General features: G+C 58.8%; 2 protein-coding genes across 2 annotated transcripts in view; one reads left to right on the plus strand and one right to left on the minus strand.

Annotated features, from left to right (window-relative positions):
* Positions 1-26225, plus strand: part of LOC147095702 (collagen alpha-1(XI) chain-like) — a 126961-nt gene that overhangs the window by 21917 nt on the left and 78819 nt on the right. Inside the window, exon 3 of the mRNA XM_085973695.1 lies at positions 17342-17555. Within this exon, the coding sequence (XP_085829821.1) occupies positions 17342-17555 (214 nt within the window). The remainder of the gene's footprint in view (positions 1-17341; positions 17556-26225) is intronic.
* On the minus strand, positions 861-13423 carry LOC147095703 (uncharacterized). Its single transcript, XM_085974168.1, has 7 exons — positions 13413-13423; positions 9969-10044; positions 8679-8726; positions 7164-7310; positions 6765-6902; positions 6204-6326; positions 861-941 (listed from the first exon to the last, which is right to left on the minus strand). Exons 1-7 carry the CDS (start codon positions 13421-13423, stop codon positions 861-863), a joined length of 624 nt encoding a protein of 207 aa, XP_085830294.1.

A 26225-nucleotide genomic window follows, 5' to 3' on the forward strand; every position in this document is an offset into this window, starting at 1 on the left:
AGCGGCTGGTGATTGACGGCTGCAATGTGACATCACCGAGCAGTGACCAGCGGCTGGTGATTGACGGCTGCAATGTGACATCACCGAGCAGTGACCAGCGGCTGGTGATTGACGGCTGCAGTGTGACATCACCGAGCAGTGACCAGTGGCTGGTGATTGACGGCTGCAGTGTGACATCACCGACCAGTGACCAGCGGCTGGTGATTGACGGCTGCAATGTGACATCACCGAGCAGTGACCAGCGGCTGGTGATTGACGGCTGCAATGTGACATCACCGAGCAGTGACCAGCAGCTGGTGATTGATGGCTGCAATGTGACATCACCGAGCAGTGACCAGCGGCTGGTGATTGACGGCTGCAATGTGACATCACCGAGCAGTGACCAGCGGCTGGTGATTGACGGCTGCAATGTGACATCACCGAGCAGTGACCAGCGGCTGGTGATTGACGGCTGCAATGTGACATCACCGAGCAGTGACCAGTGGCTGGTGATTGACGGCTGCAGTGTGACATCACCGACCAGTGACCAGCGGCTGGTGATTGACAGCTGCAGTGTGACATCACCGACCAGTGACCAGCGGCTGGTGATTGACAGCTGCAGTGTGACATCACCAAGCAGTGACCAGCGGCTGGTGATTGACGGCTGCAGTGTGACATCACCGACCAGTGACCAGTGGCTGGTGATTGACAGCTGCAGTGTGACATCACCGAGCAGTGACCAGCGGCTGGTGATTGACAGCTGCAGTGTGACATCACCGACCAGTGACCAGCGGCTGGTGATTGACAGCTGCAGTGTGACATCACCGACCAGTGACCAGCGGCTGGTGATCTATGTCCAGTGTCATTAAATGGGAAACTTGTCATGGAGTGTCTGATGCTGACCTTTGCTGCCTTTGAATGGAAAATGTTCTGCTGCACTTGAGGAGCACCAGAAGTTTAAACTGCAATGATAAGAAAGTCTACAGTAGACACTTGCATTCTGCTACGTGCCTGAGTTGCTACGTGTTGTGCAGGAACTGAGTAGAGTTTGTTGGACTTGTTATAACTGTGGCTCATTTGACCAGGCGATGCGTCACCGAGCTCCCATTGACTCCAGTCACCGAGCTCCCCTTTACTCCAGTCACCGAGCTCCCCTTTACTCCAGTCACAGAGCTCCCCTTTACTCCAGTCACCGAGCTCCCCTTGACTCCGGTCACCGAGCTCCCAATGACTCCAGTCACTGAGCTCCCCTTTACTCCAGTCACCGAGCTCCCATTGACTCCAGTCACCGAGCTCCCCTTTACTCCAGTCACCGAGCTCCCCTTGACTCCAGTCACCGAGCTCCCCTTGACTCCAGTCACCGAGCTCCCCTTTACTCCAGTCACCGAGCTCCCCTTTACTCCAGTCACCGAGCTCCCCTTTACTCCAGTCACCGAGCTCCCCTTTACTCCAGTCACCGAGCTCCCCTTTACTCCAGTCACCGAGCTCCCCTTGACTCCAGTCACCGAGCTCCCCTTGACTCCAGTCACCGAGCTCCCATTGACTCCAGTCACCGAGCTCCCCTTTACTCCAGTCACCGAGCTCCCCTTTACTCCAGTCACCGAGCTCCCCTTGACTCCGGTCACCGAGCTCCCATTGACTCCAGTCACCGAGCTCCCCTTTACTCCAGTCACCGAGCTCCCCTTTACTCCAGTCACCGAGCTCCCCTTGACTCCAGTCAACGAGCTCCCCTTGACTCCAGCCACCAAGCTCCTCTTTACTCCAGTCACCAAGCTCCCCTTTACTCCAGTCACCGGGCTCCCCTTTACTCCAGTCACCGAGCTCCCCTTGACTCCAGTCACCGAGCTCCCCTTTACTCCAGTCACCAAGCTCCCCGTGACTCCGGTCACTGAGCTCCCCTTTACTCCAGTCACCAAGCTCCCCGTGACTCCAGTCACCGAGCTCCCCGTGACTCCGGTCACCGAGCTCCCCTTTACTCCGGTCACCAAGCTCCCCGTGACTCCGGTCACCGAGCTCCCCCTGACTCCGGTCACCGAGCTCCCCTTTACTCCAGTCACCGAGCTCCCCTTGACTCCGGTCACCGAGCTCCCCGTGACTCCGGTCACCGAGCTCCCCTTTACTCCAGTCACCGAGCTCCCCTTGACTCCGGTCACCGAGCTCCCCTTTACTCCAGTCACCGAGCTCCCCTTTACTCCAGTCACCGAGCTCCCCTTTACTCCAGTCACCGGGCTCCCCTTTACTCTGGTCACCGAGCTCCCCTTGACTCCGGTCACCGAGCTCCCCTTTACTCCAGTCACCGGGCTCCCCTTGACTCTGGTCACCGAGCTCCCCTTGACTCTGGTCACCGAGCTCCCTTTTACTCCAGTCACCGAGCTCCCCTTGACTCCAGTCACCGAGCTCCCCTTTACTCCAGTCACCGAGCTCCCCTTTACTCCAGTCACCGAGCTCCCCTTTACTCCAGTCACCGAGCTCCCCGTGACTCCGGTTACCGAGCTCCCCTTTACTCCAGTCACCGAGCTCCCCTTGACTCCAGTCACCGAGCTCCCCTTTACTCCAGTCACCGAGCTCCCCTTGACTCCAGTCACCGAGCTCCCCTTGACTCCGGTCACCGAGCTCCCATTGACTCCAGTCACTGAGCTCCCCTTTACTCCAGTCACCGAGCTCCCCTTTACTCCAGTCACCGAGCTCCCCTTGACTCCAGTCACCGAGCTCCCCTTGACTCCAGTCACCGAGCTCCCCTTTACTCCAGTCACCAAGCTCCCCTTTACTCCAGTCACCGGGCTCCCCTTTACTCCAGTCACCGAGCTCCCCTTGACTCCAGTCACCGAGCTCCCCTTGACTCCAGTCACCGAGCTCCCATTGACTCCAGTCACCGAGCTCCCCTTTACTCCAGTCACCGAGCTCCCCGTTACTCCAGTCACCGAGCTCCCCTTGACTCCGGTCACCGAGCTCCCATTGACTCCAGTCACCGAGCTCCCCTTTACTCCAGTCACCGAGCTCCCCTTTACTCCAGTCACCGAGCTCCCCGTGACTCCGGTCACCGAGCTCCCCGTGACTCCAGTCACCGAGCTCCCCTTTACTCCAGTCACCGAGCTCCCCTTTACTCCAGTCACCGGGCTCCCCTTGACTCTGGTCACCGAGCTCCCCTTGACTCCAGTCACCGAGCTCCCCTTGACTCCAGTCACCGAGCTCCCCTTTACTCCAGTCACCAAGCTCCCCTTTACTCCGGTCACCGAGCTCCCCTTTACTCCAGTCACCGAGCTCCCCGTGACTCCGGTCACCGAGCTCCCCTTGACTCCAGTCACCGAGCTCCCCTTGACTCCAGTCACCGAGCTCCCCTTTACTCCAGTCACCGAGCTCCCCTTGACTCCAGTCACCGAGCTCCCCGTGACTCCAGTCACCGAGCTCCCCGTGACTACAGTCACCGAGCTCCCCTTGACTCCAGTCACCGGGCTCCCCTTGACTCCAGTCACCGAGCTCCCCTTTACTCCAGTCACCGAGCTCCCCTTGACTCCAGTCACCGAGCTCCCCGTGACTCCAGTCACTGAGCTCCCCTTGACTCCAGTCACCGAGCTCCCCTTGACTCCAGTCACCGAGCTCCCCTTTACTCCAGTCACCGAGCTCCCCGTGACTCCAGTCACCGAGCTCCCCTTTACTCCGGTCACCGAGCTCCCCTTGACTCCAGTCACCGGGCTCCCCGTGACTCCGGTCACCGAGCTCCCATTGACTCCGGTCACCGAGCTCCCCTTTACTCCAGTCACCGAGCTCCCATTGACTCCGGTCACCGGGCTCCCCTTTACTCCAGTCACCGAGCTCCCATTGACTCCAGTCACCGGGCTCCCATTGACTCCAGTCACCGGGCTCCCATTGACTCCAGTCACCGAGCTCCCCTTTACTCCGGTCACCGGGCTCCCCGTGACTCCGGTCACCGAGCTCCCCGTGACTCCGGTCACCGGGCTCCCCGTGACTCCGGTCACCGAGCTCCCCGTGACTCCGATCACCGAGCTCCCCGTGACTCCGGTCACCGGGCTCCCCGTGACTCCGGTCACCGAGCTCCCCGTGACTCCGGTCACCGAGCTCCCCGTGACTCCGGTCACCGGGCTCCCATTGACTCCAGTCACCGAGCTCCCCTTTACTCCAGTCACCGAGCTCCCCGTGACTCCGATCACCGAGCTCCCCGTGACTCCGGTCACCGAGCTCCCATTGACTCCAGTCACCGAGCTCCCCTTTACTCCAGTCACCGAGCTCCCCTTTACTCCAGTCACCAAGCTCCCCGTGACTCCGGTCACCGAGCTCCCCTTTACTCCAGTCACCAAGCTCCCCGTGACTCCAGTCACCGAGCTCCCCGTGACTCCGGTCACCGAGCTCCCCTTTACTCCGGTCACCAAGCTCCCCGTGACTCCGGTCACCGAGCTCCCCCTGACTCCGGTCACCGAGCTCCCCTTTACTCCAGTCACCGAGCTCCCCTTGACTCCGGTCACCGAGCTCCCCGTGACTCCGGTTACCGAGCTCCCCTTTACTCCAGTCACCGAGCTCCCCTTGACTCCGGTCACCGAGCTCCCCTTTACTCCAGTCACCGAGCTCCCCTTTACTCCAGTCACCGAGCTCCCCTTTACTCCTGTCACCGGGCTCCCCTTGACTCTGGTCACCGAGCTCCCCTTTACTCCAGTCACCGAGCTCCCCTTGACTCCAGTCACCGAGCTCCCCTTTACTCCAGTCACCAAGCTCCCCTTTACTCCAGTCACCGAGCTCCCCTTGACTCCAGTCACCGAGCTCCCCTTTACTCCAGTCACCAAGCTCCCCTTGACTCCAGTCACCGAGCTCCCCTTTACTCCAGTCACCGAGCTCCCCTTGACTCCAGTCACCGAGCTCCCCTTTACTCCAGTCACCGAGCTCCCCTTTACTCCAGTCACCGAGCTCCCCGTGACTCCGGTCACCGAGCTCCCCTTTACTCCAGTCACCGAGCTCCCCTTGACTCCAGTCACCGAGCTCCCCGTGACTCCGGTCACCGAGCTCCCCGTGACTCCAGTCACCGAGCTCCCCTTTACTCCAGTCACCGAGCTCCCCTTTACTCCAGTCACCGGGCTCCCCTTGACTCTGGTCACCGAGCTCCCCTTGACTCCAGTCACTGAGCTCCCCTTGACTCCAGTCACCGAGCTCCCCTTTACTCCAGTCACCAAGCTCCCCTTTACTCCAGTCACCGAGCTCCCCTTTACTCCAGTCACCGAGCTCCCCGTGACTCCGGTCACCGAGCTCCCCTTGACTCCAGTCACCGAGCTCCCCTTGACTCCAGTCACCGAGCTCCCCTTTACTCCAGTCACCGAGCTCCCCTTGACTCCAGTCACCGAGCTCCCCGTGACTCCAGTCACCGAGCTCCCCGTGACTACAGTCACCGAGCACCCCTTGACTCCAGTCACCGGGCTCCCCTTGACTCCAGTCACCGAGCTCCCCTTTACTCCAGTCACCGAGCTCCCCTTGACTCCAGTCACCAAGCTCCCCGTGACTCCAGTCACCGAGCTCCCCTTGACTCCAGTCACCGAGCTCCCCTTGACTCCAGTCACCGAGCTCCCCTTTACTCCAGTCACCAAGCTCCCCGTGACTCCGGTCACCGAGCTCCCCTTTACTCCAGTCACCAAGCTCCCCGTGACTCCAGTCACCGAGCTCCCCGTGACTCCGGTCACCGAGCTCCCCTTTACTCCGGTCACCAAGCTCCCCGTGACTCCGGTCACCGAGCTCCCCCTGACTCCGGTCACCGAGCTCCCCTTTACTCCGGTCACCGAGCTCCCCTTGACTCCGGTCACCGAGCTCCCCGTGACTCCGGTCACCGAGCTCCCCTTTACTCCAGTCACCGAGCTCCCCTTGACTCCGGTCACCGAGCTCCCCTTTACTCCAGTCACCGAGCTCCCCTTTACTCCAGTCACCGAGCTCCCCTTTACTCCTGTCACCGGGCTCCCCTTGACTCTGGTCACCGAGCTCCCCTTTACTCCAGTCACCGAGCTCCCCTTGACTCCAGTCACCGAGCTCCCCTTTACTCCAGTCACCAAGCTCCCCTTTACTCCAGTCACCGAGCTCCCCTTGACTCCAGTCACCGAGCTCCCCTTTACTCCAGTCACCAAGCTCCCCTTGACTCCAGTCACCGAGCTCCCCTTTACTCCAGTCACCGAGCTCCCCTTGACTCCAGTCACCGAGCTCCCCTTTACTCCAGTCACCGAGCTCCCCTTTACTCCAGTCACCGAGCTCCCCGTGACTCCGGTCACCGAGCTCCCCTTTACTCCAGTCACCGAGCTCCCCTTGACTCCAGTCACCGAGCTCCCCGTGACTCCGGTCACCGAGCTCCCCGTGACTCCAGTCACCGAGCTCCCCTTTACTCCAGTCACCGAGCTCCCCTTTACTCCAGTCACCGGGCTCCCCTTGACTCTGGTCACCGAGCTCCCCTTGACTCCAGTCACCGAGCTCCCCTTGACTCCAGTCACCGAGCTCCCCTTTACTCCAGTCACCAAGCTCCCCTTTACTCCAGTCACCGAGCTCCCCTTTACTCCAGTCACCGAGCTCCCCGTGACTCCGGTCACCGAGCTCCCCTTGACTCCAGTCACCGAGCTCCCCTTGACTCCAGTCACCGAGCTCCCCTTTACTCCAGTCACCGAGCTCCCCTTGACTCCAGTCACCGAGCTCCCCGTGACTCCAGTCACCGAGCTCCCCGTGACTACAGTCACCGAGCACCCCTTGACTCCAGTCACCGGGCTCCCCTTGACTCCAGTCACCGAGCTCCCCTTTACTCCAGTCACCGAGCTCCCCTTGACTCCAGTCACCAAGCTCCCCGTGACTCCAGTCACCGAGCTCCCCTTGACTCCAGTCACCGAGCTCCCCTTGACTCCAGTCACCGAGCTCCCCTTTACTCCAGTCACCGAGCTCCCCGTGACTCCAGTCACCGAGCTCCCCTTTACTCCGGTCACCGAGCTCCCCTTGACTCCAGTCACCGGGCTCCCCGTGACTCCGGTCACCGAGCTCCCATTGACTCCGGTCACCGAGCTCCCCTTTACTCCAGTCACCGAGCTCCCATTGACTCCGGTCACCGGGCTCCCCTTTACTCCAGTCACCGAGCTCCCATTGACTCCAGTCACCGGGCTCCCATTGACTCCAGTCACCGGGCTCCCATTGACTCCAGTCACCGAGCTCCCCTTTACTCCGGTCACCGGGCTCCCCGTGACTCCGGTCACCGAGCTCCCCGTGACTCCGGTCACCGGGCTCCCCGTGACTCCGGTCACCGAGCTCCCCGTGACTCCGATCACCGAGCTCCCCGTGACTCCGGTCACCGGGCTCCCCGTGACTCCGGTCACCGAGCTCCCCGTGACTCCGGTCACCGAGCTCCCCGTGACTCCGGTCACCGGGCTCCCATTGACTCCAGTCACCGAGCTCCCCGTGACTCCGATCACCGAGCTCCCCGTGACTCCGGTCACCGAGCTCCCATTGACTCCAGTCACCGAGCTCCCCTTTACTCCAGTCACCGAGCTCCCCTTTACTCCAGTCACCAAGCTCCCCGTGACTCTGGTCACCGAGCTCCCCTTTACTCCAGTCACCAAGCTCCCCGTGACTCCAGTCACCGAGCTCCCCGTGACTCCGGTCACCGAGCTCCCCTTTACTCCGGTCACCAAGCTCCCCGTGACTCCGGTCACCGAGCTCCCCCTGACTCCGGTCACCGAGCTCCCCTTTACTCCAGTCACCGAGCTCCCCTTGACTCCGGTCACCGAGCTCCCCGTGACTCCGGTCACCGAGCTCCCCTTTACTCCAGTCACCGAGCTCCCCTTGACTCCGGTCACCGAGCTCCCCTTTACTCCAGTCACCGAGCTCCCCTTTACTCCAGTCACCGAGCTCCCCTTTGCTCCAGTCACCGGGCTCCCCTTGACTCTGGTCACCGAGCTCCCCTTTACTCCAGTCACCGAGCTCCCCTTGACTCCAGTCACCGAGCTCCCCTTTACTCCAGTCACCAAGCTCCCCTTTACTCCAGTCACCGAGCTCCCCTTGACTCCAGTCACCGAGCTCCCCTTTACTCCAGTCACCAAGCTCCCCTTGACTCCAGTCACCGAGCTCCCCTTTACTCCAGTCACCGAGCTCCCCTTGACTCCAGTCACCGAGCTCCCCTTTACTCCAGTCACCGAGCTCCCCTTTACTCCAGTCACCGAGCTCCCCGTGACTCCGGTCACCGAGCTCCCCTTTACTCCAGTCACCGAGCTCCCCTTGACTCCAGTCACCGAGCTCCCCTTTACTCCAGTCACCGAGCTCCCCTTTACTCCAGTCACCGAGCTCCCCTTGACTCCGGTCACCGAGCTCCCATTGACTCCAGTCACTGAGCTCCCCTTTACTCCAGTCACCGAGCTCCCCTTTACTCCAGTCACCGAGCTCCCCTTGACTCCAGTCACCGAGCTCCCCTTTACTCCAGTCACCGAGCTCCCCTTGACTCCAGTCACCGAGCTCCCCTTGACTCCAGTCACCGAGCTCCCCTTTACTCCAGTCACCAAGCTCCCCTTTACTCCAGTCACCGGGCTCCCCTTGACTCCAGTCACCGAGCTCCCCTTGACTCCAGTCACCGAGCTCCCCTTGACTCCAGTCACCGAGCTCCCATTGACTCCAGTCACCGAGCTCCCCTTTACTCCAGTCACCGAGCTCCCCTTTACTCCAGTCACCGAGCTCCCCGTGACTCCGGTCACCGAGCTCCCCGTGACTCCAGTCACCGAGCTCCCGTTTACTCCAGTCACCGAGCTCCCCTTTACTCCAGTCACCGGGCTCCCCTTGACTCCGGTCACCGAGCTCCCCTTGACTCCGGTCACCGAGCTCCCCTTGACTCCAGTCACCGAGCTCCCCTTTACTCCAGTCACCAAGCTCCGCTTTACTCCAGTCACCGAGCTCCCCTTTACTCCAGTCACCAAGCTCCCCTTTACTCCAGTCACCGGGCTCCCCTTTACTCCAGTCACCGAGCTCCCCTTGACTCCAGTCACCGAGCTCCCCTTGACTCCAGTCACCGAGCTCCCATTGACTCCAGTCACCGAGCTCCCCTTTACTCCAGTCACCGAGCTCCCCGTTACTCCAGTCACCGAGCTCCCCTTGACTCCGGTCACCGAGCTCCCATTGACTCCAGTCACCGAGCTCCCCTTTACTCCAGTCACCGAGCTCCCCTTTACTCCAGTCACCGAGCTCCCCGTGACTCCGGTCACCGAGCTCCCCGTGACTCCAGTCACCGAGCTCCCCTTTACTCCAGTCACCGAGCTCCCCTTTACTCCAGTCACCGGGCTCCCCTTGACTCTGGTCACCGAGCTCCCCTTGACTCCAGTCACCGAGCTCCCCTTGACTCCAGTCACCGAGCTCCCCTTTACTCCAGTCACCAAGCTCCCCTTTACTCCAGTCACCGAGCTCCCCTTTACTCCAGTCACCGAGCTCCCCTTGACTCCAGTCACCGAGCTCCCCTTTACTCCAGTCACCGAGCTCCCCTTTACTCCAGTCACCGAGCTCCCCTTTACTCCAGTCACCGAGCTCCCCGTGACTCCGGTCACCGAGCTCCCCTTGACTCCAGTCACCGAGCTCCCCTTGACTCCAGTCACCGAGCTCCCCTTTACTCCAGTCACCGAGCTCCCCTTGACTCCAGTCACCGAAGTCCCCGTGACTCCAGTCACCGAGCTCCCCGTGACTACAGTCACCGAGCTCCCCTTGACTCCAGTCACCGAGCTCCCCTTTACTCCAGTCACCGAGCTCCCCGTGACTCCAGTCACCGAGCTCCCCTTTACTCCGGTCACCGAGCTCCCCTTGACTCCAGTCACCGGGCTCCCCGTGACTCCGGTCACCGAGCTCCCATTGACTCCGGTCACCGAGCTCCCCTTTACTCCAGTCACCGAGCTCCCATTGACTCCGGTCACCGGGCTCCCCTTTACTCCAGTCACCGAGCTCCCATTGACTCCAGTCACCGGGCTCCCATTGACTCCAGTCACCGGGCTCCCATTGACTCCAGTCACCGAGCTCCCCTTTACTCCGGTCACCGGGCTCCCCGTGACTCCGGTCACCGAGCTCCCCGTGACTCTGGTCACCGGGCTCCCCGTGACTCCGGTCACCGAGCTCCCCGTGACTCCGATCACCGAGCTCCCCGTGACTCCGGTCACCGGGCTCCCCGTGACTCCGGTCACCGAGCTCCCCGTGACTCCGGTCACCGAGCTCCCCGTGACTCCGGTCACCGGGCTCCCATTGACTCCAGTCACCGAGCTCCCCTTTACTCCAGTCACCGAGCTCCCCGTGACTCCGATCACCGAGCTCCCCGTGACTCCGGTCACCGAGCTCCCATTGACTCCAGTCACCGAGCTCCCCTTTACTCCAGTCACCGAGCTCCCCTTTACTCCAGTCACCAAGCTCCCCGTCACTCCGGTCACCGAGCTCCCCTTTACTCCAGTCACCAAGCTCCCCGTGACTCCAGTCACCGAGCTCCCCATGACTCCGGTCACCGAGCTCCCCTTTACTCCGGTCACCAAGCTCCCCGTGACTCCGGTCACCGAGCTCCCCCTGACTCCGGTCACCGAGCTCCCCTTTACTCCAGTCACCGAGCTCCCCTTGACTCCGGTCACCGAGCTCCCCGTGACTCCGGTCACCGAGCTCCCCTTTACTCCAGTCACCGAGCTCCCCTTGACTCCAGTCACCGGGCTCCCATTGACTCCAGTCACCGAGCTCCCCTTTACTCCGGTCACCGGGCTCCCCGTGACTCCGGTCACCGAGCTCCCCGTGACTCCGGTCACCGGGCTCCCCGTGACTCCGGTCACCGAGCTCCCCGTGACTCCGATCACCGAGCTCCCCGTGACTCCGGTCACCGGGCTCCCCGTGACTCCGGTCACCGAGCTCCCCGTGACTCCGGTCACCGAGCTCCCCGTGACTCCGGTCACCGGGCTCCCATTGACTCCAGTCACCGAGCTCCCCGTGACTCCGATCACCGAGCTCCCCGTGACTCCGGTCACCGAGCTCCCATTGACTCCAGTCACCGAGCTCCCCTTTACTCCAGTCACCGAGCTCCCCTTTACTCCAGTCACCAAGCTCCCCGTGACTCTGGTCACCGAGCTCCCCTTTACTCCAGTCACCAAGCTCCCCGTGACTCCAGTCACCGAGCTCCCCGTGACTCCGGTCACCGAGCTCCCCTTTACTCCGGTCACCAAGCTCCCCGTGACTCCGGTCACCGAGCTCCCCCTGACTCCGGTCACCGAGCTCCCCTTTACTCCAGTCACCGAGCTCCCCTTGACTCCGGTCACCGAGCTCCCCGTGACTCCGGTCACCGAGCTCCCCTTTACTCCAGTCACCGAGCTCCCCTTGACTCCGGTCACCGAGCTCCCCTTTACTCCAGTCACCGAGCTCCCCTTTACTCCAGTCACCGAGCTCCCCTTTACTCCAGTCACCGGGCTCCCCTTGACTCTGGTCACCGAGCTCCCCTTTACTCCAGTCACCGAGCTCCCCTTGACTCCAGTCACCGAGCTCCCCTTTACTCCAGTCACCAAGCTCCCCTTTACTCCAGTCACCGAGCTCCCCTTGACTCCAGTCACCGAGCTCCCCTTTACTCCAGTCACCAAGCTCCCCTTGACTCCAGTCACCGAGCTCCCCTTTACTCCAGTCACCGAGCTCCCCTTGACTCCAGTCACCGAGCTCCCCTTTACTCCAGTCACCGAGCTCCCCTTTACTCCAGTCACCGAGCTCCCCGTGACTCCGGTCACCGAGCTCCCCTTTACTCCAGTCACCGAGCTCCCCTTGACTCCAGTCACCGAGCTCCCCTTTACTCCAGTCACCGAGCTCCCCTTTACTCCAGTCACCGAGCTCCCCTTGACTCCGGTCACCGAGCTCCCATTGACTCCAGTCACTGAGCTCCCCTTTACTCCAGTCACCGAGCTCCCCTTTACTCCAGTCACCGAGCTCCCCTTGACTCCAGTCACCGAGCTCCCCTTTACTCCAGTCACCGAGCTCCCCTTGACTCCAGTCACCGAGCTCCCCTTGACTCCAGTCACCGAGCTCCCCTTTACTCCAGTCACCAAGCTCCCCTTTACTCCAGTCACCGGGCTCCCCTTGACTCCAGTCACCGAGCTCCCCTTGACTCCAGTCACCGAGCTCCCCTTGACTCCAGTCACCGAGCTCCCATTGACTCCAGTCACCGAGCTCCCCTTTACTCCAGTCACCGAGCTCCCCTTTACTCCAGTCACCGAGCTCCCCGTGACTCCGGTCACCGAGCTCCCCGTGACTCCAGTCACCGAGCTCCCGTTTACTCCAGTCACCGAGCTCCCCTTTACTCCAGTCACCGGGCTCCCCTTGACTCCGGTCACCGAGCTCCCCTTGACTCCGGTCACCGAGCTCCCCTTGACTCCAGTCACCGAGCTCCCCTTTACTCCAGTCACCAAGCTCCGCTTTACTCCAGTCACCGAGCTCCCCTTTACTCCAGTCACCAAGCTCCCCTTTACTCCAGTCACCGGGCTCCCCTTTACTCCAGTCACCGAGCTCCCCTTGACTCCAGTCACCGAGCTCCCCTTGACTCCAGTCACCGAGCTCCCATTGACTCCAGTCACCGAGCTCCCCTTTACTCCAGTCACCGAGCTCCCCGTTACTCCAGTCACCGAGCTCCCCTTGACTCCGGTCACCGAGCTCCCATTGACTCCAGTCACCGAGCTCCCCTTTACTCCAGTCACCGAGCTCCCCTTTACTCCAGTCACCGAGCTCCCCGTGACTCCGGTCACCGAGCTCCCCGTGACTCCAGTCTCCGAGCTCCCCTTTACTCCAGTCACCGAGCTCCCCTTTACTCCAGTCACCGGGCTCCCCTTGACTCTGGTCACCGAGCTCCCCTTGACTCCAGTCACCGAGCTCCCCTTGACTCCAGTCACCGAGCTCCCCTTTACTCCAGTCACCAAGCTCCCCTTTACTCCAGTCACCGAGCTCCCCTTTACTCCAGTCACCGAGCTCCCCTTGACTCCAGTCACCGAGCTCCCCTTTACTCCAGTCACCGAGCTCCCCTTTACTCCAGTCACCGAGCTCCCCTTTACTCCAGTCACCGAGCTCCCCGTGACTCCGGTCACCGAGCTCCCCTTGACTCCAGTCACCGAGCTCCCCTTGACTCCAGTCACCGAGCTCCCCTTTACTCCAGTCACCGAGCTCCCCTTGACTCCAGTCACCGAACTCCCCGTGACTCCAGTCACCGAGCTCCCCGTGACTACAGTCACCGAGCTCCCCGTGACTACAGTCACCGAGCTCCCCTTGACTCCAGTCACCGAGCTCCCCTTTACTCCAGTCACCGAGCTCCCCGTGACTCCAGTCACCGAGCTCCCCTTTACTCCGGTCACCGAGCTCCCCTTGACTCCAGTCACCGGGCTCCCCGTGACTCCGGTCACCGAGCTCCCATTGACTCCGGTCACCGAGCTCCCCTTTACTCCAGTCACCGAGCTCCCATTGACTCCGGTCACCGGGCTCCCCTTTACTCCAGTCACCGAGCTCCCATTGACTCCAGTCACCGGGCTCCCATTGACTCCAGTCACCGGGCTCCCATTGACTCCAGTCACCGAGCTCCCCTTTACTCCGGTCACCGGGCTCCCCGTGACTCCGGTCACCGAGCTCCCCGTGACTCTGGTCACCGGGCTCCCCGTGACTCCGGTCACCGAGCTCCCCGTGACTCCGATCACCGAGCTCCCCGTGACTCCGGTCACCGGGCTCCCCGTGACTCCGGTCACCGAGCTCCCCGTGACTCCGGTCACCGAGCTCCCCGTGACTCCGGTCACCGGGCTCCCATTGACTCCAGTCACCGAGCTCCCCTTTACTCCAGTCACCGAGCTCCCCGTGACTCCGATCACCGAGCTCCCCGTGACTCCGGTCACCGAGCTCCCATTGACTCCAGTCACCGAGCTCCCCTTTACTCCAGTCACCGAGCTCCCCTTTACTCCAGTCACCAAGCTCCCCGTGACTCCGGTCACCGAGCTCCCCTTTACTCCAGTCACCAAGCTCCCCGTGACTCCAGTCACCGAGCTCCCCATGACTCCGGTCACCGAGCTCCCCTTTACTCCGGTCACCAAGCTCCCCGTGACTCCGGTCACCGAGCTCCCCCTGACTCCGGTCACCGAGCTCCCCTTTACTCCAGTCACCGAGCTCCCCTTGACTCCGGTCACCGAGCTCCCCGTGACTCCGGTCACCGAGCTCCCCTTTACTCCAGTCACCGAGCTCCCCTTGACTCCGGTCACCGAGCTCCCCTTTACTCCAGTCACCGAGCTCCCCTTTACTCCAGTCACCGAGCTCCCCTTTACTCCAGTCACCGGGCTCCCCTTGACTCTGGTCACCGAGCTCCCCTTTACTCCAGTCACCGAGCTCCCCTTGACTCCAGTCACCGAGCTCCCCTTTACTCCAGTCACCAAGCTCCCCTTTACTCCAGTCACCGAGCTCCCCTTGACTCCAGTCACCGAGCTCCCCTTTACTCCAGTCACCAAGCTCCCCTTGACTCCAGTCACCGAGCTCCCCTTTACTCCAGTCACCGAGCTCCCCTTGACTCCAGTCACCGAGCTCCCCTTTACTCCAGTCACCGAGCTCCCCTTTACTCCAGTCACCGAGCTCCCCGTGACTCCGGTCACCGAGCTCCCCTTTACTCCAGTCACCGAGCTCCCCTTGACTCCAGTCACCGAGCTCCCCTTTACTCCAGTCACCGAGCTCCCCTTTACTCCAGTCACCGAGCTCCCCTTGACTCCGGTCACCGAGCTCCCATTGACTCCAGTCACTGAGCTCTCCTTTACTCCAGTCACCGAGCTCCCCTTTACTCCAGTCACCGAGCTCCCCTTGACTCCAGTCACCGAGCTCCCCTTTACTCCAGTCACCGAGCTCCCCTTGACTCCAGTCACCGAGCTCCCCTTGACTCCAGTCACCGAGCTCCCCTTTACTCCAGTCACCAAGCTCCCCTTTACTCCAGTCACTGGGCTCCCCTTGACTCCAGTCACCGAGCTCCCCTTGACTCCAGTCACCGAGCTCCCCTTGACTCCAGTCACCGAGCTCCCATTGACTCCAGTCACCGAGCTCCCCTTTACTCCAGTCACCGAGCTCCCCTTTACTCCAGTCACCGAGCTCCCCGTGACTCCGGTCACCGAGCTCCCCGTGACTCCAGTCACCGAGCTCCCGTTTACTCCAGTCACCGAGCTCCCCTTTACTCCAGTCACCGGGCTCCCCTTGACTCTGGTCACCGAGCTCCCCTTGACTCCGGTCACCGAGCTCCCATTGACTCCAGTCACCGAGCTCCCCTTTACTCCAGTCACCAAGCTCCGCTTTACTCCAGTCACCGAGCTCCCCTTTACTCCAGTCACCGAGCTCCCCTTGACTCCAGTCACCGAGCTCCCCTTTACTCCAGTCACCGAGCTCCCCTTTACTCCAGTCACCGAGCTCCCCTTTACTCCAGTCACCGAGCTCCCCGTGACTCCGGTCACCGAGCTCCCCTTGACTCCAGTCACCGAGCTCCCCTTGACTCCAGTCACCGAGCTCCCCTTTACTCCAGTCACCGAGCTCCCCTTGACTCCAGTCACCGAGCTCCCCGTGACTACAGTCACCGAGCTCCCCTTGACTCCAGTCACCGGGCTCCCCTTGACTCCAGTCACCGAGCTCCCCTTTACTCCAGTCACCGAGCTCCCCTTGACTCCAGTCACCGAGCTCCCCTTGACTCCAGTCACCGAGCTCCCCTTTACTCCAGTCACCGAGCTCCCCGTGACTCCAGTCACCGAGCTCTCCTTTACTCCGGTCACCGAGCTCCCCTTGACTCCAGTCACCGGGCTCCCCGTGACTCCGGTCACCGAGCTCCCATTGACTCCAGTCACCGAGCTCCCAATTACTCCGGTCACCGAGCTCCCCTTTACTCCAGTCACCGAGCTCCCATTGACTCCGGTCACCGGGCTCCCCTTTACTCCAGTCACCGGGCTCCCCTTTACTCCAGTCACCGAGCTCCCATTGACTCCAGTCACCGGGCTCCCATTGACTCCAGTCACCGAGCTCCCCTTTACTCCGGTCACCGGGCTCCCCGTGACTCCGGTCACCGAGCTCCCCGTGACTCCGGTCACCGAGCTCCCCGTGACTCCGGTCACCGAGCTCCCCGTGACTCCGATCACCGAGCTCCCCGTGACTCCGGTCACCGGGCTCCCCGTGACTCCGGTCACCGAGCTCCCCGTGACTCCGGTCACCGAGCTCCCCGTGACTCCGGTCACCGGGCTCCCATTGACTCCAGTCACCGAGCTCCCCTTTACTCCAGTCACCGAGCTCCCCGTGACTCCGATCACCGAGCTCCCCGTGACTCCGGTCACCGAGCTCCCATTGACTCCAGTCACCGAGCTCCCCTTTACTCCAGTCACCAAGCTCCCCTTGACTCCGGTCACCAAGCTCCCCGTGACTCCGGTCACCGAGCTCCCCGTGACTCCGGTCACCGAGCTCCCCTTGACTCCGGTCACCGAGCTCCCCTTGACTCCGGTCACCGAGCTCCCCTTGACTCCGGTCACCGAGCTCCCCTTTACTCCGGTCACCGGGCTCCCCGTGACTCCGGTCACCGAGCTCCCCGTGACTCCGGTCACCGGGCTCCCCGTGACTCCGGTCACCGAGCTCCCCGTGACTCCGATCACCGAGCTCCCCGTGACTCCGGTCACCGGGCTCCCCGTGACTCCGGTCACCGAGCTCCCCGTGACTCCGGTCACCGAGCTCCCCGTGACTCCGGTCACCGGGCTCCCATTGACTCCAGTCACCGAGCTCCCCTTTACTCCAGTCACCGAGCTCCCCTTTACTCCAGTCACCGGGCTCCCCTTGACTCCGGTCACCGAGCTCCCCTTGACTCCAGTCACCGAGCTCCCCTTGACTCCAGTCACCGAGCTCCCCTTGACTCCAGTCACCGAGCTCCCCTTTACTCCAGTCACCAAGCTCCCCTTTACTCCAGTCACCGAGCTCCCCTTGACTCCAGTCACCGAGCTCCCCTTTACTCCAGTCACCGAGCTCCCCGTGACTCCGGTCACCGAGCTCCCCTTGACTCCAGTCACCGAGCTCCCCGTGACTCCGGTCACCGAGCTCCCCTTGACTCCGGTCACCGAGCTCCCCTTGACTCCGGTCACCGAGCTCCCCTTGACTCCAGTCACCGAGCTCCCCTTGACTCCGGTCACCGAGCTCCCCGTGACTCCGGTCACCAAGCTCCCCGTGACTCCGGTCACCGAGCTCCCCGTGACTCCGGTCACCGGGCTCCCCGTGACTCCGGTCACCGGGCTCCCCGTGACTCCTTTCACCGGGCTCCCCTTGGCTCTGGCCTATGAGATCTCCACCCACTCCACGATGAGCGTCTGTGATGCCCTTTGTCAATTCTCTCGTCCCTCAGGCACGCGGTTCCCCGAGGACTTCTCCATCATGGCGTTGGTGAAACCGAAAGTTGGATCGCAAGCTTTCCTGCTTTCCCTCTACAGCGACCAAGGCATGCAGCAGTTGGGCGTGGAGCTGGGCCGCTCACCAGTCTTCCTGTACGAGGACCACAACGGGAAACCTGCACCCGAGGACTACCCCATCTTTGGAGGCATCAATCTCTCAGACGGAAAGTTAGTACGCGGGCTGCGATCTGTGGGTTTATCTGTGTTGCTGGGCATTTGTGTAGGTGTGTTCACGCGTTCATGTCTGTGTGTGTTTATGTCTGTGTGCTTGTTTGTATTGTGAATGTCTGTTCCCTCGCCACCAATTCCAACCCCCTCCCCGGCCACTCTCTGAGGCTGAACCACACTGTTTGCAACCTTGATGTCCTATTAGACCCTGAACTGAGCTTCCGACCCCATATCTTCTCCATCACCCAGACCGCCTACTTCCACCTCCGTAACATCTCCCATTTCGGCCCTTGCCTCAGCTTATCCGCTGCTGAAACCCTCCTCCATGCCTTTGTTACCTCTAGACTTGACTATTCCTGCGCACTCCTGGCAGGCCTCCCATTTCCACCCTCCGTAAACTTGAGGTCATCCAAAACTCTGCTGCCCGTGTCCTAACTCGCACCAAGTCCCGTTCGCCCCTTAGCCCCTGTGCTCGTGGTTTGGCAATGCCTCAGTTTTAAAATTCTGTTTCTTGTGTTCAAATCCCTCCATGGCCTCACCCCTCCCTATCTCTGTATCCTCCTCCGGCTCCATAACACTCTGAGATCTCTGCACTCCTCCAATTCTGGCCTCTTGCGCATCCCCGATTTCCTTCACTCCACCATCGACGGCCGTGCCTTCACCTGCCTGGGCCCTAACCTCTGGAATCCCCTCCCTAAACCTTTCCGTCTCTCCACCTCTCTCTCCTTGAAACCAGCCTCTTTGACCAAGCATTTGATCACCTGTCCTAATATCTCCTCTTTTGGCTCGTTGTCAATTTTTGTTTGATAACGATCCTGTGAAGTGTCTTGGGACGTTTTACTACATAAAAGACTCAGGGCAAGAAATTCGGTGCATTTGTGCCTCGCGTTAGCACCCAGGGTGGGGGGGCACTAACGGGGCGCAAACGACTTTTCGCACGGGGCGGCGCCGCTAACGACTCCTGCTAAATTCAGCGGGGGTTTAGCGGCGGCGGTAACCGGTAGCGCCCTGCTCTGCTGTGCAGGCGATCCGTGCACAGCTCCCCGTTTTCGCCCCGCCTGCAAAATTGGCACACGCCCCCTGAATCTCCGCCGGGCGATGATACTGACCGATTCAGGGGGTGGGATTGGAGCAGCAGGAGGCTCGCGGGGCCCTAAGTAAAGGGGAGGTGGCGGGCGGGGACACAAAAATCGTCCGACTTACTTGTCGCGGCCTGTTGCCTGTTTGAACGCGGGGTTCATGCCGCGATCTGGCAGCCCCGCACTCCTCTTGTTTGCCGGGCTGCTGACATGGCACCCTGCTCCCCGGTGGGCCAGGTAGGGCCCCCCCCTTTAATGAGGGGAACAGCCCTTCCAAGCGGTAACGCTAGGTGGCCCAGTGCGTAGCGCTGCAGAACGCACCTCCCCGATATTCGGGGTTAGCGCTCGAAGAAGGAAGTGGAGTGCTTGAATTAGCGCTCCACCTCCTCCTTGGGGCGTTAAAGCTGAATTTACCGATTGCTGCCGCTATTTTTCGCCAGGCGCTAAATTTTGTGCCCAGGCGACATTAGCGACCCAAAATGGTCGTGAATGAATTTTTCCCCCTCCGTATAAATTCTAGTTGCTGTTGTTATGTGCTTTGTCTGTGTGATTGTTTGGCTGGCTATTTCTATCAGCCTGTGTGATTGCATGTGCACCTGTATATGAATGCATCTGTGTGTCTGTGTAACTGTGTCTGTGTATTGGTTTGTACCCATGTGTGTGTATATCTGACTTTGTCTGTATATGTGCAGCTCTGTGCCTGTCGATGTATGTGCATGTGTATGCACAAGCTTGTGTGGAAGTGTGTTTTCTCTGCAGATCTGTGTGTTTTTGTTTATTTATATATACGTGTGTCTCGGTGTGCACCAGTCTGTGTGCGTCTGAATGTGTGCTGTATGCCTGCGTCTATGTCCGTCTGTCTTTGCCTGTCTGTGTCTGCGTATTTTTGTACATGTGTGTCTGTCTGTTTCTTTGTCTGTGTACTTCTCTATGTCTCTGTCTGTTTCTGAGTCTGTGCATTTTCCTGTCTGTGTCTGTCTGTTCCTATGTCTGTGTATTTCATTGTGTGTCTGTCTGTGTATTTCACTGTGTATGTGTGGTTTGTTTCTATGCCTATGTATGTCTCTGCGTGTCTGTCTATCTATTTCTGTCTTTCCATTTCGCTATGTGTGTGTGTCTGATCCTATGTCTATGTATTTCTGTGTGTGTATCTGTCTGCTTCCACGTCTATCTATTTCTGTGTCTGTCTGTCTGATACTATGGCCTCGCTTTTCATTGGGCCGTGAGGCAGGCCGTGAGGTGGGCGGGGGGTTAAAAATCGCAAAAAATGGCGGGCGGGATCCCCCCCCCCGCCTGGTTCCCGACTCCGAGCAATTTTAACTCAGGCGTGTCTGATGGTCCCGACTCCGTCCCGCACCCAACAGGCGGGACTGGTCTTTAAGGCCGTTAATTACCATTAAATGGCCTCTATAATCCTATTTTAACAGGCCTTTGCAATTTTAACCCTTTTCCCACGTAAACCACGCCTGGTGGGAATCACGAATGTGAAACCTGGCGGGAGCACTATTGCATTGGTGACTTTCAACTGCAGGTCAACCATTAAAGTTGAGATTTGATCAGCCATGATTTGCAGGTGGCAGGACTTCGTGGTCTCGGGTCTGGGGCAACTTTTACAAGGCTTAACCACACCTGTGGAAGGTTGGTGCCTCACACCCATCTCCATTGTGACCTCCTGGGAAACCCCTCTCGCCACCTTCACTCAGCGCTTCCTCAACGGAGGCATATGCCAGAAGCATGGGAGCCATTTATTTCCTTCGTTCTGGGCATTAGAGGAGCTCGAGCACCAGCCGTGGCAGCAGCAGAACCAGGAACAGCAGCAGCAACAGCAACAGCAGCAGCAGCAGGAGCGCCAGGCTGCTGCTCACCCACCTGAAGCTGCACAGGCCAGAAGGGGCCAGCGCCTGGAAGCCCATCGGCGCAGAAGATACCCCCCAAACAGGGTCTACAGACGCAGGGTCAGCTACCTCAACATGTCTGAGCAGCAGTGCCAAAGGTGGCTCCGACTTTTGCGACAGGTAGTGACTGACGTCTGCGCAATGCTACAGCAAGACCTGCTGCCCAGAGGACCAGCTGGACAACCCGTACCAGTGGCCATCAAAGTCACCACTGCACTCAACTTTTTTGCCTCAGGCTCATTCCAGGGATCATCAGCGGCATCTCCCAGGCGGCCGCACACACTTGCATCACGCAGGTAACCGATGCCCTCTTTGCCCTCGCGCACAATCGCATCCATTTCACCAAGGATCGAGCAAGTGTCACGGCACGAGCGGTTGGATTAGCTCACCTGGCAGGCTTTCCAAGGGTGCAGGGCATCATTGACTGCACATATGTGGCCCTTAGGACATCCCATCGCAATCCAGGTATTTTTGTCAACCGCAAGGGCTTCCACTCCCTCAACGTTCAACTGGTGTGTGGCCACAAGAAGGAAATTTTGCATGTTTGTGCCATGTACCCTGGCAGTTGCCATGACTCCTTCATACTGCGCCAGTCTAGTGTGCCTCCGCTATTCAGTCCGCCACACCAACTTAACGGATGGCTACTTGGAGACAAGGGGTATCCCCTGAGGACGTGGCTAATGACGCAGTTGAGGAGGCCAGCCAACGAAGCTGAGGAACGCTACAACTCCAGCCACATGTCCACCAGATCCATAATCAAGCGAACCATCGGTTAGCTGAAGATGCGCTTCAGATGCCTTGATAGATCAGGTGGAGCCCTGCAGTACTCAGCAGCCAGGGCCTCCAGAATCATCGTCGTTTGCTGCGCACTTCACAACATGGCACAGCGTCGTGGCTTGCAGATTCCTGAGGACCAAGTGGCTCCTCACATATCCTCCTCAGAGGAAGAGGAGGAGGAGGGCGAAAACGAAGATCCTGCAGAGGCCCATCAACCAGCAGCAGCATTACGCGGGAACATTGCTGCCCGGGATGCAAGGAACACAATCATCCTGGCCAGATTTGCTTAGCCTAGTCAATCAAACACTTTTGCTTCACAGATTCTTACCTGAGCATTGACAATGGCCAAGACCCTGCGGATTCCTAGCTATTTGACCAGCATACTGACAAGTGCAAGTAATCCTAAGCCCTCAATGTGAAAGTCCCATTTGTGAAATGACACACGCCACAACTGCAACAGTTGCCATCAGAATTTTTATGTACAAGAACCAACTGATGGCATTTTTACAATAAACACAACATTTCACCCAAGTTACTACCCGTGTGACTATTTGTGCTTTTTCTCTTACGCGTGCTCCTACATAGTGCTTTCCCTGTGGCTTCAGCGGATGTGGAGGCCCCTTGCTCACTTTCCTGCTGCTCCTGTCTCGACACCTTTGGCGGGCATCCTCTGGGGTTGTGAGCCTGTGAGGGCTCGTCAACAGTCTGCTGCTCCTGCGGCTGTGCAGGGGTTGAGACGCCTATCTCAAGGGTGTGGACTCCGGTGGGGCTCTGGCCGAGGGCTCTGCAGTGGCGTGGAAGTGTGAGCGCTTGGAGAGGAGACCCACTTCCTTGAGGTCTGCCACCAACCTCCCTCTCATGGTTCAGGTCCCCCTCAGCACCTGCAAGTTGCTGGAGAGCAGCTTGCTACACATCAGGGGGGCCATGGGGACCCGTATCTGCAATGGCAGTCCTGCTCAGAAGGACTTCCATGAAGGTCTGGTTTCTCTGTTCAATAGATGCCCATCGCCCCTCAAGTGATGTCATTCTATTCTGAACAATGACCATGTTTTCCATACCCTGGCGACTAAGCTCCTCCATGGCCATAGCCCTCCTCTCCTCTACCGTAGCCATCCTCTCCTGCACCGTAGCCAGCCTTAACACGGAGGGAGATATCCTTTCCGTGTTCATGCGCCAATGACTCCACAAAGGCTCTGCTCATGTTCGCTATGGACTCCTCTATTCACTCCACACTCGCAGTGATCCTAGAGACAAAACCTGCCAGAGACTCCTGCATCTGTGCCTGGAGTTCCATGACCGCTGATCTCATGGATGGATCCAGAGGCAAAGGGTCGACATGCTGCTGAGCCAAGCTGGCAGAGTCCTGCGCCCTCTGACTAGGACTCTCCACTGCTGTCCCTGTCTCCACAATCTGCTGATGCTCACTTGTGAGCTGTGATACACCAGGTGACAACACTACTCTATGTCCCGAAGGTCCCACCGAGGTGTGAGTGTCTGCGCTGGTGCTGGGTGCGCAGAATTCTGGTGACGCTGTGCCCTCAGAGGTTGCAGCTTCCTCTGAGGAGTCTGGCTGCTCAGACTCTTCTTCCTGGCTAGGGGGGACAGATGCTTGTGATGGTCCTGTGGGGGAGTAAAGGAAAGAGTTACAGATGTGATGCCAAGGCTACATGCACATAGCTTTTTGCAGATGCTCATAAATCCATCTGTCACAGCTTGACAATCATTATCAGCGACTCATGCAATGTCAAAGAGAGTGATGGGAAACTTCTCTGTCACCAGCTTGCTGTGTTGCACCTGTCTGTCCACCCCCCATGCGCAAATCATCCTCAAAACCAATGATTTCCAGGATGGCCTCCTCCCAGGGGTTCAGGTGTGCTATTGAGGGTGGCCCTCCTCCTGTCCTGGCTCGCTCTCTTTTGTTGTGAGCTCTCTTTTCCTGCAATGAGGGAGACAAGTGGAGGTTGAGTGAGAATGAAGGAGTGAGTGTAGAGAATCCATTGCATAGATACTTAGAAGCAGACAAAGATGGAGTGAGGTGGCAAGACCATGGGCCCTCCCTGTGTGTTGTCAGTTGTGTTCAAAGCATCAGAATGAGAGGGAGTGTGAGGGCTGCATGGTGGAATAGTTATGTGAATGTGAGCAGAGAGAGAGAGGGAATGGGTAAGGGTGCATGGATGTCAGTGTCAAGTGAGATGTGGAGGAAGAGATTGCTGAAGCTGAGTGCTGGTGAGGAAAGGCAATGGGGATCAGCTTGAGGGTGATGGGAAATTCATACTCACTTTTCCAGTGCGCAGAAAGTCATGAAATCTTTTCCTGCAGTGTGTCCAGGTTCTGCGGGTGACTCCCAAGGAATTGACCTCCTCAGCCACCTGCACCCACACAGCCTTGGTCTGAGTGGGAGGACTCTTCCTCCCTGATGAAGGGAACAGGACCTCCTTGTTGGCCCTAGCCCCATCCACCAATGCCTGAAGTGCTGCCTCGTCAAAGCGAGGAGCTGCTCCTGCCCTCCCGCTTGTCATCTCTCCTGCAGATCCCTCTGACACCAAATGGAGGAAGCTTGGAAGCCTGCAGAAGAAGCGAGGCTTGCTGTGGACCTTAACTGCAGCAGCAGTGATGACGTCATCGGAGGGGACTTTCAGTCATGAAAAACCCCCTTGCAAAGGCTTCCCACACGTTGGAAATCAATTGGCCAATTGAGTTAAAATTACATCAATCTCCCACACCCATTTAGATTCGTGTGGGAAACACGAAATTTAGATAACACGACAACAGCCCGCACCTGAGCTAAAATCACCCCCTTTGTCTCTGTTTTCCTCTGTGTGTTTCTCTGCCTGTCTCTATGTCTGTTTCTGTGTGCGTATGTCTCTACATGTGTCTATCTATTTCTATGTCTGTGTATTCCTGTATGTGTTTCTGTGTGTGTGTCCGTCTCTATGTATATTTATCAATGTCTGTCTGTTTCTATATCTATCCATTTCTCTACGTGTGCGTCTGTCTGTTTCTATATTTGTGTACATCTCTACCTGTGTGTCTCTGTATATGTATGTCTGTGTGTGTGCCTGTTTCTATATGTGTATTTCTTCGGGTGTCTATCTATTTCTACGTCTGTGTATTTCTTAGACTTGGGTGTACAGGGCACAATTTCAAAATTTGCAGATGACACAAAACTTGGAAGTATAGTGAACAGTGAGGAGGATAGTGATAGGCATATAGTGAAGGCCCTTGAGAGGGCGCAGGGGAGATTTACCAGAATGGTTCTGGGGATGGGGGATCTTAGCTACACGGACAGGTTGGAGAAGCTGGATTTGTTTTCATTAGAGAAAAGGAGGTTGAGGGGTGATTTAATAGAGGTGTACAAGATTATGACGGGTTTGGATAGGCTAGACGGGGAAAGGCTGTTCCCACTAGTTGATGGTACAAGGACTAGGGGACACAGATTTAAGGTTTTGGGCAAGAGATACAAGGGGGACGTGAGGAAAATCTTTTTTACGCAGCGAGTGGTGAGGGCCTGAAATTCCCTGCCGACGGAAGTGGTGGAAGCGGAGACACTCGGGGGGGGGGGGGGGGGTGCGGCTGGGGAAATTCGGTTGGTTTGCTCCTCCCGTTAGCGCCTTAAGAGGGCAGTAATGGGGCACAAAGCAACTAGATCCCGGGCGCGGCAATGTTTGTGCCGCTCACGATATTGACCAGACATTTTGCGGTGGCGCTAAACACTACCGCCACGTTCTCCTGCGCCCGCAGATCGTGATGTCAGTCGAGTGTGCAACGCCCCGGTAGCGCCCCGGGCCGGATATTGAGTGGCGCCCCCTGCCTTTCCGCCTGCCGCTAGCAACGACAGGTTGAAGAGAGCGTTTTGCAGTTGGGAAGGGACTAGGGGAGCGCTATTTAAAGGTGACCACTTCCTGCCTTTTTTTGTCGGCGACATTTTTGCACCACGCATTCTGAGAGAGAGAGACTTCTGGAGAGATTCAACGCTGTGTGAAGGAGTTTTGGGTACTGAGCAGCACTTTGCAGGTTCATTTTGATTTGACCTTCCTTGTATCGATTTAGAAGAGACTATGGGGGCTGCACTCTGAGCTCTTTCCCTGGGCCTCTCCATTGTTCTTTCCAGCAGAATTGATGTACAGGTCTCTCCAGGCCGAGATTCAAGGCTGCTATGAGCAGGATGTGGATGGAGAGCAAGATCGACCCTCCCCTTTAAGAACTGGCCGGCGCCAGTGTGTCTGTGTTCCATTGCTGACTGACATCACATGAGCTTCGCCAGCACTCTGAGGTAGCGCCTTGCTCCTCGGTGTTAGCGCCTTAAGACAGGTGTGTAGCGCCTGATTTAGCGCTCCAATCACCTCCAGGGGCGATAAAAGCCAAGTTTGCAGTCGGAGGAGATTATTAGCGGCAGGTGCTAAACTTTGCGCCCGGCCGATAATTGCGCCCCAAATGGGGCGATACCGAATTTTTCCCCCTCTACCTTTAGAATTGAGGAATGAGGGAGGACTTAAAAAAACTGTAATGAGAGTTGTCTGCAACAGCAACAACAGCTTGTATTTATATAGCGCCTTTAATGTAGTAAAACGTCCCAGGACGCTTTAAAGGAGTATTTTAAGACAAAAAATTTGACACCGAGCCACAGAAGGAGAAATTAGGGCAGGTGACCATAAGCTTGGTCAAAGAGGTAGGTTTTAAGGAGCGTCTTAAAGGAGGAAAGAGAGGTAGAGAGGCGGAGAGGTTTAGGCAGGGAATTCCAGAGCTTCAGGCCCAGGCAACAGAAGGCACGGCCTCCAATGGTTGAGCGATTATAATCAGGGATGCTCAAGAGGGCAGATTTAGAGGAGCGCAGATATCTCGGCTGTGGGGGTTGTGGGGCTGGAGGAGATTACAGAGATAGTGAGGGGCGAGGCCATGGAGGGATTTGAAAACAAGGA

Source organism: Somniosus microcephalus, unplaced genomic scaffold (assembly GCF_052327205.1).
Source record: "Somniosus microcephalus isolate GS21.2 unplaced genomic scaffold, FLI_Smic_1.0 unresolved_chr1, whole genome shotgun sequence".
NCBI classification, from domain to species: domain Eukaryota; kingdom Metazoa; phylum Chordata; class Chondrichthyes; order Squaliformes; family Somniosidae; genus Somniosus; species Somniosus microcephalus.

Coding starts and splice junctions, on each gene's coding strand:
- LOC147095703 (XM_085974168.1), bottom strand. Junction 7,311..8,678: donor TCACGGGGAGCTCGGTGACC/GGAGTCACGGGG, acceptor AGCTCGGTGACC/GGAGTCACGGGGAGCCCGGT. Junction 942..6,203: donor CGGGGAGCTCGGTGACTGGA/GTAAAGGGGAGC, acceptor TTATCATTGCAG/TTTAAACTTCTGGTGCTCCT.